The 13,498-nt window shown below is 49.5% G+C and overlaps 1 protein-coding gene across 7 annotated transcripts in view; it reads right to left on the bottom strand.

Moving 5' to 3' along the window:
* The window catches only part of DCX (doublecortin), a 78,439-nt gene extending 69,994 nt beyond the window's left edge, over positions 1–8,445 (bottom strand). The window contains exons 1-2 of one of the 7 annotated variants that reach the window (XM_038122691.1): positions 8,228–8,445; positions 6,328–6,718 (exon numbers count right to left, since the gene is read on the bottom strand). In XM_038122691.1, coding sequence (XP_037978619.1) covers positions 6,328–6,691 — 364 coding nt within the window. In that variant the 5' untranslated portion in view covers positions 6,692–6,718; positions 8,228–8,445. Of the gene's footprint in view, positions 1–6,327; positions 7,226–7,572; positions 8,180–8,227 lie in introns of those variants that run through there. The other 6 variants (XM_038122694.1, XM_038122695.1, XM_038122696.1 and 3 more) reach the window with 6 other exon arrangements.
* Positions 8,446–13,498: the final 5,053 nt, after the last annotated feature.

Here is a 13,498-nt window from a genome sequence, read left to right as displayed (position 1 = left end):
GTGGAGTTTTACCCAGACCTTACCATGGTGGTAGCAGGATCGAGCAAGCACGGGCTGGAGACCTGTGAACTTTGCAGCTTTTAACTGCACAATGTGGCCAGGAGATGATAAAGAAGAGAAATCTTACAGGGAATAGAGCTACCACGGAGGGAGGAGTGGTTTCTCTGTGGGTTTCTGTGCCACATCTGCCTGTGCTAAGCCTGTAATGAGAAGCCAAGGTGTACAACTGTGCCAGCCACAGAACTATGACTGACAGACACAGCGTGGTAGCAGAAGATGTGCTCAGCATAACAGAAGGGATGGGAAGAGGATGTGAGATCTTGTCACGAGCAAAAGAAACAACTCCAAGAAGAGCATTGCTCCCCAGCCCTAAGCACAAAAATCTGTGCACAAATATTTTCAGGAACACGTCTCGGCCAGCAAGCAGCTGTGCAGAAATCCCACTGCAAGCAAGAGAAGGTACAATGGACAGCCACATCATTAATTCCAAACAAATCCCAAAAAGGGAGCCCCAAAGAGCCACACTCCTGCGCTGGGGCTGGGGAGCATCATCCTGACCAAAGCCCTGTGGTGCCAAGGACAGTGCTGGTTCAGTGCAGGGCCAGCTCAGAGCATGATGCCCCTTTTCCACTGCAGAGCCAGAGCCCACAGGGGGATGAGCGTTGCCACCACGCCAGGGTGCCCCAGGCGTGTCACAATTCCTATCGTGCCACCAAACCAGCCAGGGCGTTTCCTCACTGCTCCTGCCTGCCCTCAGCAATGGCTGGGCTGACTGCAGACCTCAGACCTCCTGTCACGACCATCATATTTGCCATTTGAAGCCAGGCTTGCATCACACAGAATTACTCCAGCTTCAAGTGCATGACACATCCCAGTGCTATGGATTTGATGGAAGCACAAGGAGATTATTCAGCTCCTAAAGAAGGGATGATCTCAGCAAATATAAGGTTTGTCTTGGAGAAGGTTCCTTAGAAAAACCCTAAGCTCCAGATGAGTGCTAATCCTCCAACCCTCTTACAGCAGCTCCCTGTGACAATACCAAAAATGACAGGCTGTGCTTTCAGGAAAAGTTATCCTTCCTCAGCATGCACCAGCAACTTTCCAAGGATAATGAACTGCGGGCAGAAGTCTTTTGAGAAAAATCAGGAAAGCTGGATTGAGGCCATTTTGAATGTCTAAGTGTTAACAGTTATTCCAGGAACAGTCTCTGTGGGCAGCAGTCAATTATTCTGGCTGTTAGATCTGCAGTTGCAAAGTTGAGAATGTGCTCCTGTGCCCAGCTTTTGTGTTTCATGGAATTTACCAGGGCTGCAGCAGGAATTAAGTGGACTTAACACCTTGCAGAGTTCATTCCATATGGTGTTGGAGGAGGCCTTGAGTTTCAAATGCATGAACTTGCTTCATGAGTTAAAAAGACCTACTCCAATTAAAAAGACCTGCTCCAGCATGGCAAAATGAGCCCTGGAAGAGCTCCCTTCCCTTGGCTCCTCCATGAACAGAAGCACCTCTTGTTCTGCTGGAGAAGTGGAAGAAATGCTTGGTTAGAAATCACCTTCAGAACCACATGATGCCCCTAAAGAATCCTGGGACCACACCAGTCCTGGCTGCACCTAGCTGGGTGAGCAAGCAAATAAAACAGAGCCCCATGGAGAAATTTTGTGATGGAGGATGTAATTAGCTGAGCCATCAGGCAAACAGACACCCACAGAAAACAATTCCACAGGTTACCAAGGTTTCAGTGTGAAACTACAGGAACTTCACTTTTCCAGGCAAACTGGAACACACACACTGGGTGGAGATTCCAGGATGTCTCCTATAAACCCCTCAGTCCCAGCACACACCAGACTCTTCTGGTCCAGGGTGGAGCCCCTCCTATGATTACTTTAAATACTCCTGGACAAGATTATGGAAAATATTCCCAAGGGCATGACAGGATACAAAAAGCTTGGAATCACTTTGTGGAATATCTCACACAGCCCAAGAACATTTGCAATAAAACCACACTGAGCAAAACAAATCCTACTCATTTTCTTTTGTGTTTGATTTGAAACAAGGGCAAATTTCAAACAAGCAGCCCAGGACAGGGCATAAAATCCCCCTTGGGATGTGCCTTGCCTTCCCTCAGGTTGTGCCTCACTGTCCATTTCATTATGTCAAGAAGGTGAATACGGGAAAGCAGAAAAATTATGGAGAGGGCTAAAAAAAAAACCAAAAAACCTTCTGTCTCACAAAGAACTAATTTATGGGACAATGGGGACTGGAACAAGTGGCCAAGAGCAGCATTTCCTGAGCCATCTTTGCTGCTGAAGTCAATGCACAACATCAGTTCCACCTCCACCCAGCCCTCCATTCAAGGACAAAAAATAATCAGAGCTGAGGTGGCACAACTTCTCATCACATCAAGTCTACAAGAAGAGGCTCAAAATGAACCAAATGACCACATCCAGATAGCAAAGGAACTAAATTTTAGCTGAAACTTGGATGAAATGCAAGCTGCTCTATGATCACCATGAGAAAGGCTGGAAAGGATGGCACATGATTATTTTAGCATCTTTCATATGCAAGTTTGATCACAGCACAAGGCACAGAATTATCAGTTACAAGTGACTCACCAGAAAATGCAGCTACATAAATCAACTTCCCAAAGCCCTGCTCACTGGAACCAATTCCATATGAAGGGGAATAAAGCCCACCTGTGCTCTTTCCCAAAAAATTCATCTGCCACCACAAATAGCAGCACCCTGGGCCAACATCCACTCCTGACCCAGCCAAGGCAGTGGGACACGAGTGGAAGGATGAGCTGGAACAGGATGCTGCCCTGCACTTGACCAGCATAGAGATTAAGCAGGGATGCAGTCCTAAGCAACATCAGCAGGTGCATTATTTACTTATATTACAGCTTTTTATTATTATTATTGTATTTTTATTACTATTATTTATTAGAGCTTATTATTTATGTTATTTATTCCTATTAAAGCTGAATGCTGCAAATAGGGAGTGAGGATTGAGACAATGACTACAGTGGTGGAAGATGGCTGCTAGGACTGAAAAGGGGAAGAAAAAATGATCAGGTGGGAGGATTTTGAGAGAAGGTCACTGGGAGATGAGACAGCTCCCTGGAAAAGAATGGAAAAAGCACCCGTGACCAGTGAGGGAGAGCTCAGCTGGCAGCAAAAGGCACCTGTGTGACAGAGCCCTGAGGGCTTCCAAAGTGTGAGATGTTAGGGTGCAGTACAGGAAAGGACCAAGAGGCTCAGCCCAACTGATGGAAGGAATGTGAGAAAAGAGTGTGAAAAACTTCACTTGTTCACTTCATTGTGGGGGTAACCTTGAGTGCCAGGGAGCAGCTCTGGGGCTGGAAAACAAAAGGGTGATTCCAAGCCCCAGTTAATTAGCTGCACACCACATGGTTTTTGTTCACCTGAAATGTCTGTCTCTGGGATATTGTGCAATATCATTTTCTGCCCTCCAGAAGTGCACTCAGGCTACACTAGGCAAGTACTTCAATTAGAAGTAATCAGGTACTTAGAACATGATGTGAAATATTGTCAGTAATTCACAAGTTTTTGCCATCGAGCCACTGAGATGAGCCTCTTTGATGACTTTTCCTAGATTCAACTTGTTTATTGGAAATTGCAATGATAAAATAGCCCCATTATAGCAACAAGCACTGGTTTGGTTATCCTCAGTCTCCAAGCAGAAAGCCAGTTGATAAGAGACATGCCCTGGTTGTGTGTGCACTGTTCCTGAGCGTCACAGCAGAATTACTCCCAAATTCTGGGTTTCATGCAGGCATTTTGGTACACAGGTATTTTGTAGACAGCTATGCAAACACCCAAGCTGAGGGCAGAGCTCACCACAAGGGCTGGTTATAACCACGGTGTTGTAAATTGCTTTTCAACAACAGCAGCGTAGGTCACCCCTAGAAATATGAGATCAATAGCAGCGTGCAGACCTACTCTGGCATGGTCAAAAATGGATTCCTTTGTCTTCACTCTGCTCAGGATGTATTTTCCTAGATGAGGCTTTGCTGAGGACACAGCCACACAGACAATCCCATTTTGGGTTTAGTGCCCCTTCTTCATTGCTGTTCCCAGATGCCATTTTGGCAGAACAAAGCCAGAACCCAAAGGCCAGCATCTCCTGTCTGTACCTCAACCAGAAAAATGTATTTTCACGAAGTAGGTACCTCCTTACCTGCAGAAAAACCCATTTAAAGGCAGGTGTAACAACTAAAGCTTTCTTAACTTCACTGACAAAATGCAGGAAGAGTATAAGAGGATGAAGAGTGTGAAAAGAGAATAAAGAACTGCATTTTCTCCTGGAGTTATTTCTGAAGATTTCCATAAAACCTAGGACAAGCAGGACTGAGAGCTGCCATTAGAGAAAGGCTGTGGCCATATTAAGAGACCAGAATGAAACATGGCAGAATCTCTAAAATTAAGGGAGGCCACACCTCCATTCGACAGCTGTAGATGGGCTGAGAATAACTCCAGCAGGAAGCATCACAGCTCCGAAAGGCAGCAGTTTCCACCCAGGAAAACTCCTCTGTGGAAACCAAGATTTATTCCACGTCCTTGTCCCCGCCAAGTATTTTGGGGAGATGAGTATCCTGCCTGACAGAGAAGGAATTGGAGGGAGAGCTGCTTTAGTCAAGGTCACACAATGACTCGCAGCCGAGGCTGCCCCTGCAGTCCATGCCTCACGCACTCACATCCATTGTCTCTCGCTAAAGGCAAAAGCCTCGTGGATTTTCGGGAGTTACCAAACTGACCAGGATGTCTGCTTGGAGAAAAACGCCAAGGAAAAGGGAAGAGCACGTCCCCTCCCGCAACAGGATATTCCAGGTCCGAACAAAGAGTGAATTGCTCGGGGAAGAGGAAAGCAGCGCGGCTGCGGGTGCCCCCTTTGCACCCCGCTCCGGCTCTGGCAGAGCCGCCCCGCGGTCCTGCCTGGGGCAAGGGGGCACGACTGGCCATCCATCCCTGCAATCCCGTCCCAGGGGCTGTCCTGACCCTGCCGGCACAGGCGGCAAGCAGGGCAGCACCCCAGGCTGGGGCACGGCTGGCAGCTGAGCTCCACGGGAGCGAACCTTCCCCCAGGGCACCCTTCCGAGCAGCATTGATTTTAGGCTCATCCCTCACCCCGCAGTGACACGCAGGGGAGCAGGCACGGCCACACCCCCTCGGGACACGGGGACACGCTCGGCCCTGCCCCGAGCGCCCCCGGGATGCTCCCCGCACTGCCCCCGAGGCACCGCAGCCGCTGCCCGAGCCCGGCGAGGGCTCCCTTCAAACAGCGCCCGCAGGATCGCGCTCGTGTGCGGCGCATGAACTCCCCGTGCCCTCTGTGCACACAGCTCTGAGAGACCCGCAGAGCCCCCGACACACACCTCCACAGCCCCGAGCCCAAACCCCAGCGCAAAGAAACCCTCACAGCTCCCGTAATTTACCCTCCTCACCGCCGCACGCACAACCCCCAAATTTCACCAAGCACAACCTGTCCAAAACGCCCTTCTCCATTCACAAGCCGCGCTCATTAAATCCCCTCTCTAATCAGGCTGCGTGTGCTCCCAACACACCCCTGCACGGCTCCCCAAACTGAGACCCCCGCGCCCTCCAAACACCGCTCGCACCCCAGCACCCCTCGCCACACCCCCAGGTGCCCGCCCGGCCCTGACCACAGCCCTGTGCTCACACACCGTGTGTGCCATACCCCAAAAACCCCCTCACAGAGCGCACAAACCCTTCCCACAGCCCTGTGCTCACACACCGTGTGTGCCATACCCCAAAAACCCCACACAGAGCGCACAAACCCTTCCCACACCCCTGTGCTTACACACCGTGTGTGCCATACCCAAAAAACCCCCTCACAGAGCGCACAAACCCTTCCCACAGCCCTGTGCTCACACACCGTGTGTGCCATACCCCAAAAACCCCCACACAGAGCGCACAAACCCTTCCCACCCCATCCCGCATCTCGCTACAGGAATACCTCAGCCCCTCTTCCTTTTCCATTCATCCCCACCCACCCCCCGGGAAACCCAGCCCGGACAGACGTGGGGACACCCTGAGGCAGCCCCCGAAGCACGGACGTAGCCACCAGCCGGACACACGGACACGGCCGCGAGCCGGACACACGGACACACCCCTCCGGCCGCACCCCGGCACCGCGCTGGGGACACGGCGGGGGTGGCAGCCGCACCGCCCCCGCCCCGCAGGGCACAGCGGGCTCAGCCCCCGGAGCCGGGGAGACGAGAGCGGCCGGGCAGCCCCGAGCGGCGCAGCCCCTGCCCGCCCTGCTCCCCTCGCAGGCCACGCTCGGTACCTTCCTCCAGCTCGTCCATGCTGCCGATCTTCCGCGAGCCATCGATGGTGTAGATGTAGCGCACGCCCTGGGGCAGGTTGATGTTGTCGGACAGGGAGCGGGTCAGGTCGGCCAGCAGGGCATCGAAACTTCGGAAGCGGTCGGAGGACACGGCGTATACAATCCCCTTGAAGTAGCGGTCCCCGTTGCGATAGAAACGCACCTTCTTGGCTTTCTTCTCGTTACTGAGCGCCTGTAAGGTCCGGGTTCTGTAGAAGCTACAGTGAGCGCTGTGAGTGGGGCTGGGCAGGCCGTTCATCCGTGTGCCTCGCATGTTTCTGGACGCCTTGTCTCTTTCGTCAAAGTGTCCAAAATCAAGTTCCATAGTTTGGTGAACCCTAAAGATCTGAAGCTGGGTAGGAAGGAGATGGGGAGAGAAGGAGGGCAAAGGGACGGGTTAGAGCCCGACAGAGCCGCGATCCGGAGAGCAAAACGACACTAAGGCTGCGTCTGGAGCAGGACAGACGCATTTGGGAAGCGCCCCCTCCCCTGACCCAGATTTGTATCGATTCTGGGGACTGAGAGTAGGAGGGGTCCTCGCATTTTGAAAGGGATCCAACTGCTGGGGGCAGGGAACGCGTTTCCAGAGAGCTGCCTGCTCCTGCACCTGGGAGTTTTCAAAGTGCAGCAAATTGGGACTTGGGGCCAAAGGGATACATGGCAATCACAACTCGGCCCCAAAAAAAACTCATCCAAACACCAGTTGGCAATGAATTAAACCTCTGAGCCTTGTGAGGTTTCCTTTGGCAACAGAAAACAAGGAGATCCCAGTAAGTCAGCCCTTCAATCTGTCGAATCACGGAAGGACCCAGAGCATCTGAATGTTTAACATTAGAATAAACTGGCATTTATGAAAGAATGGTCACAGGGGAATAAGCAGTTTCTTTGTGACAGGCTGTTCAATAAGGGTTAGCAATGAGATCCAGCCCACCCTTCCCCCTATCCGCAGCCCCCTCCTAGCCCATCAATCAATTCCCAGGACCAGCCTACATCTCCAAGAAGAAATGACTGCAAAGAAAAATCTGTCATTGAAACGCGGCTTCGGTAAGCTCTTTTCAGCCCGAGCCTCCTCTGAATTGCATTTTTGCTCCCGTTTAATGAGGAGGAGAAAATAAAGGGGCTATTTCCACCCCCCGCTTCCAGCCCTTGGTGATTTAATAGCTGGAAGTGCCCGTGCCCCAGGGACACGCCGCCCCTGCTCCTCACCTTTCATTGTTCTGGGCGCGGGGGCTTCCAGCACTGCAAAGCCGAGGCTGGAGCTGACACCCAGCGAGCAGGAATTGTGCACTGTCTCTAGTTTATGCTCGAGAACAACCTTTCTCCTGCACCAAACCCCAACACAAAAGGAGAAGGAGCCCCCCAGCGCTGCAGTAGAGACCCTGTCGTTCCCCAGCAGCACCAGGCACATGCACCTCATGTATGTGGTTCTCATGTTACCACAGGGCTGAAAGGGGATTTGCAGCACTTGGCAGCCAGGTATAAATCCAGGAAAAGCTGTTGCTATCTCATCCCCGCCCTTTACACTCGCCGGAATGAAGCTCCTTCCCTGTATTTTACAATGTCAGCGTGACCCATGCAAGAAAAAATCATTGTCCCCGGGCTGCAGCGAGGCAGATGACAATGCAGGCATTCCACACAGAAACCCCAAGTTGGGAACGTTCCCCCCACGATGCCAGCCGGGGTAGATTCAGTCTGGTGTCATGCACTGAACAATGAAACATCCAAGCAACTTCGGGAATGAATCAGAGGATGCAGGGGTTTTGATTTTAAAATGAGCTGCAGATGCTGTAAAGCAGCGAGAAAATATCCCTCCTTTCTGTTACTTTTCTGCATGCAAGTCACTCGGGAAAGCTCTACTCACCGGTTTTCAGCGTGCAGGGTGGAGATGCTCAGAGAAAGAAAACCCGGCTCACTCTGCCTTTGTTGTCTGAGCTCCAAGCAAGAAATTCCTGCCAGGGTGGATGAGACGCCTCCTAGGTCCTAGTGCCTTGTTCCATCCCTTCACGGTAACTTTGCCTCAGTGATTCTCACTCTCACCATCAGCTGTCTGCTCACAGGCTGTGTTTGAGGGGAAAACGAGGTGCTGATTCCAGCCCTGGATAGGTCAGCAAATCAGTAAACAAAAGGTTTAGAGGGGCGAGGTTGGGGGTGGTGTTTGGAAGGATGCAAATTTCCCCTTGAATCCAGTTGTACCAAGAAATCAAAATCATCTGGCTCAACTGAAAAAAAAAAAAAAAGAATAAAAGAAAAAAAGCCAGGATAATTGCCCCAGTCTACAGGATTAGCACTACAGGGGGGTCACAGTCACAATCCCACAGTGTGGCACAGTGCTGGCACAAGACTCCTGTGCTTAGGAGGGCAACTGAGAAAATCTCTGACCAGTGGAACTGGGCACAGTCCTGCTCCTGTGCTGGTTTTACATGGCATCTGTGGTTTACACTGGCAAGCAGAAAGGGAGAATTCACTTGGTGGTTCTGCATGAGGTGCCCCTGAATACTTTTTCTCTGTTAACATTGGACATAAGCCAAAGCCAGAGTGCTGAATCCCAGTTCATTCAAATCCCCAGGGGCTTCAGGATGGAGTCATCCAGCACAAGCTAAACCCAGCAGATCCAGCATGGCTCATATCCCACTGTAAGAGAAGTTTATTTTCTGATTCCATTACAGGAGGAGCCAGCTGTTAAAAAATTGTACTGAGCTCTTTCACTTTGACAGCAAAATCTTTCACCTGCTTTCTGGGTGGAGATTCCCATGCTGCAGCACCACTAACCCTGCTCCTAGCCCCACTGGTGCTGGCCTCATCTTTACATTAGAAAAGAATGGGATTTGGAAGTGGGAGAGTTTTCCCATCTGTAGAAGGAAATCTTTCCTAACAACACCGCGTCTGTTTCGAGTGAAAACATCAGATGTTGTCATTTTGGCACATCACAGCAGTATCACATTTACACAGAAGGAGTTGGTATTTATTCCAGCTTTGTCTGCCCTGTGCATGATAGTCCAGGCAACACTGACACAAACCCACTGAGAGCTCGTCTCTGTTTGCCAGCAACTTTCACACATGACATTTGTAAAAAGTTTCTTATTCCCTGAAACCACCCTTTTATTGAAAGGCTCCCACTCATCCTCTGCTGGAGCTTTTGGCTGCTCCCTTGTGTGCGTGGTCAGATCACTGCAGAGGAGACAGAGCTGCTCTCCTCCCTCAGGAATCAGCCCTTGAGGGGAAGAACAGGGTCTGTCCTCTCGGGGTATATTTCAGTATTTCTCTGGATTCAGTTGCAAGGGGTATGTGGGACTTCAAACCTTGTCCTTCCCATTAGGTCCTATTTTCTGAATTAGATAATTCCTGGCTGTTCATCACCATGAGCTTCATCTGTCCAGAATTAACAATTCTTTCCTTTACACAACACTGCTGTAAATATAAATCTGCCTGTGCTTTAAAAATTTGCCAAAAATATAAATCATTCAGCATGTGCCAAGCACAGCAGCAGCAAGAATAGAGAAAAGGAGAGTCTTCATTCAGCTTTCAGTGGCACACACAGCTTTGACAGAGAGGAGGAAGATTTTTGGGATGATGGCTCAGGATCCAGGTATTAGCCAAAGTAACCAGGCAGGATGATGTAGACCCGGGTGGAATTGTACCACAGTGTGTCAATCTCCCAAATTTGACTTGTATGGGAAGTTCTGGGGGCAGCCAAGGGTGTCAAGCATCATTAACAGATGGTTCTTCTTTCTGCACCCCAGCCCATACCCACTGTGAGATGAGAATGTCTGCACGGACACGTCTGCTCAGGACAGGGGCAGAAGCTTTTTCAAGCCCAGGCCCTTCCTTTGAAAAGCATTTAAAACTAATTACTCCAACAAGAGAACTGGAATTTTCCCCTGACTGAAGGATAAGGTTTCTACAGCAAATCATGGTAATGTTCATCTTGGGTAAAACCTCGAGTTCCTCCTAAACAGTGCCCAGAACACCTCCAGTGTGTCCTCCTTTAATCCCTCCACAAGACCAGGAGAATCTCACAAGCCAGAGCACCATCAGAGGTGAAGAGCCCTGGAGCCAGCCAGTTTCACGTCCTCAGTGAAATCACACCGTATTTGCTTCTCTCCAAGTGAGAACAGAATCCCCTCAGACCACAGACATCAGCCCAGAAATAAGCAGCAGTTTCCTGAGGAAAGCAAGGGCCTGCTCCTGACTTCATTTCTTCTTCAGAGCTTCTTCCCTGGCCTTAAGGAGTTAATGCCAGTCAAAACATGTTTACATCAGAAGAGACTCACCCTCTGAGACATCATACTCTAAACAATTTTAGGGCAGCGTGAGTGATTGAGAATTGGAAAGAAAATTCCACTTCCCATCAATAATTTCATCTAGCTGCAAAGGAAAGATAAATTTAGCTCTTCAGATTAAATTACCTACTTTAAATCAGGTGAATCATCTTTCCTCCAGGAAGGTAATATTTAGACTTTTGCCTGTGTAACTAAATCTGTATAAATACATGTTTGTTGACATTGCTGAGCAACCGTGACACTTTGGAAAGGGACAGACTGCAGGTGACAGGGGCTGTGTGAATGCTGTGTGCTAACTTCTTCACATACACCTGGAAAACGCAGGTTTTAGCATCACAAGGAGCTGCAGTCTCAAATACTCTGTGTCAAGGTCCTGTTGCTTTGCCGTGCATCTTCCTGACTTCTATAAAAATTGCCTCTGATGGCACAGCACCTTGTCTGAACAGGATATAAGTTAGGGTGATAAGCAGCCAAGGTCTGGCTGTAGCACAGAATCACAGAGAAATCAAGGGATCACTGGGTTAGAAGGAAATCTTGGATCAACATCTCCAAGTCAGTCTACTTGGAATCATGTGTTTGTTACATTTCTTACTGTAACCTCTGTGGTTCTGGACAATTTGGAAATTGTCATCCCTGATCACTGCTGTCAAAGCTCTGCTTGATGTAACTTAAACACCAAAACTCTCTGAAATGACCGGTTGTTATTTCAGGGGTCTGACAAGTGTGTCAGGGCAGTCACAGCTGAAATCCCATCAAGTCAGTGGCTCAATCTTGACCCTATAGAGCAACATCCTTTAAATCTGAATCTTCAAAAGAGCTGAGAGTTCATCAAAGAGTTATCCTATAGAGCTGTAGAGCTAAGTCCCTCCTACAGAATACTACGAGCTAATAAGCAATGGGGACTTGGCAGACTTTCCCCACATAACATTTGTTTCCTTTGGAGATTTATTTTTATAGGGACCACACACATGTGAAAGTCTTTTAAATGCCAAAGCTGGAGAGCCAGAGTCAGCCCAGCCACTGGGGAGAGAAGGGTGGAGGGTCACCTCCAGAGCAGCTCCCCCTCTGCAAGCCTTGGAAACATCTGCAGGGGCCGCTCAGATCTTGAGGTTGAAGGACTGAACCCTTCAACCACTGGGACCTCCAGGGAGGAGCAGGGACAAAGTTTTCAGTGTGAGAAGGAGGAGAGGGTGGAAGAAGCAGCTGGGCTCCAAGGCCACCTCGGTGTGGGAGTGCTCAGGAGTGCCCACGGCAGCAGTGTCCCCTGCGTGGGAGCTGCCACTCCTCCCACCCCACGGGCTGTGCTGAGCCAGGGCATGGCAGCCCCGCTCCCCTGGCAGATGCCCTCAATCTCAGCAGGTGACTTTAGCTTCGGGCATTTCTGAAATCTGGGAGCCAGGGGCCTTTGCATCCTCTGAGGGACCATCAGGAAGCAGGCTGAGAGGGAAAAGGCCATTTTCTGTGCTGAGTAGCTGGAAACTGTGCAGCTCAATGAACTCAAGATATTCCAAACACATCCAGATACAACAAAGCATTAAACCCCACAGCAGTCATCCAAAAGAAAAATACCTTCTGCACTAGATCTCTTCTGGCTCAATCCCCTCCCTTCTACAACAAACCACCACAATTAATAAATCTTTCCCAGCTGAAAACAAATTCCCTGACAGCAGGAAGTGAAGCACCCCACCCCAGCACACCCCTGTGTATTTTGGGTGAACTCTGCCAGAGCCAGGGAGTTCCAGGAGCCAGTTTCTGGTGGCAGCTCAGTGGCAGCATTTCCCCTTAAAATCAAAGTGCAAATCTTGCAGAAATCCATGGCTGTGCCTGCCTCATGCACTGCCTGTACCCAGGGACACGCAGAACCCCTCTGAGCTTGTCAGTACATTTGTGCTGACCAAGCTATGGATGTTACATGGTCTGTGAGCCCCAGCCAAGGTCATGACAACTGGAACAGCAAAACATCCAAATTCTCCTTCTTCCAAGGTTGTCCATGGGCTGCATCATAGTAGTTAGGAGACTTGTGACCAAGAATTTAATAACGTCTTGATAATTTCATTTTATGAAGTAATTGTAACTGAATACCTGATTGCCAGCCTCTCTCAAAATGCCTGCTGAGTGCAACATCGGCTTGAAGGACTTCCCTGATGGAATTCTAAGTGATGGAAAGGAAAAATCCCATCAAAGCCACCACAGGGGATCATGTCACGTTCAAGCTGGAAGTGCAAGATGTTTCCTTTCAAATACAGATCCCTTCTGTCACTCTGAAGGCAGCGACGGTGAAGTCAGGTGACACTGGGGAAGCATTTGTAAAAGATACCCAAACAGCACATCTTAAAAACATAGAAATCCCAACAACAGACCATTTCAGAAGTTGTTTTCCATGAGACTTTCACTCAGTGCACTCGGTAAATGTCATGCCAGACCAAGCTCAGCAGAGGCTGCAGGATTAGCTGTATCAGTGACCCAGGAGTAGGGTAGTGGAGTAGGAATGAAGAGGTAGGAGACCAGGTAAAGAAAGCTTTTGTGCCTGTTTTACTCTTTTCAGGAGATGGTTCCAATTTGTTTTATCCTAAAAATACAGACAGCACTACTGAATGGTGATTTTTCATGGCAGCAAATATTCCCCAGCTATTTTGCTATTGTTCCTCAGGCAATAGCACATATCATGTACCTACAATAAACCATTGACAATCGGGGCTTTGCATCTGTACTGGCATTTAGAGGTAGATACAGCAATGAGAAAACTCATTTAGCTACATCAAAAGAAAAGCTTATCTGCCCGAAGTCTCATGCAAATCAGGAGCACGCTGAAAGACCATTGTTTAAACATCAATGAACTGGGGGCTCTTGTC

Source organism: Motacilla alba, chromosome 4A, assembly GCF_015832195.1.
Source record: "Motacilla alba alba isolate MOTALB_02 chromosome 4A, Motacilla_alba_V1.0_pri, whole genome shotgun sequence".
In the NCBI taxonomy this organism is placed as follows: Eukaryota; Metazoa; Chordata; class Aves; order Passeriformes; family Motacillidae; genus Motacilla; species Motacilla alba.
Note: the sequence above shows the minus strand (reverse complement) of the source record. Positions and strands in the feature narration are given on the sequence as shown.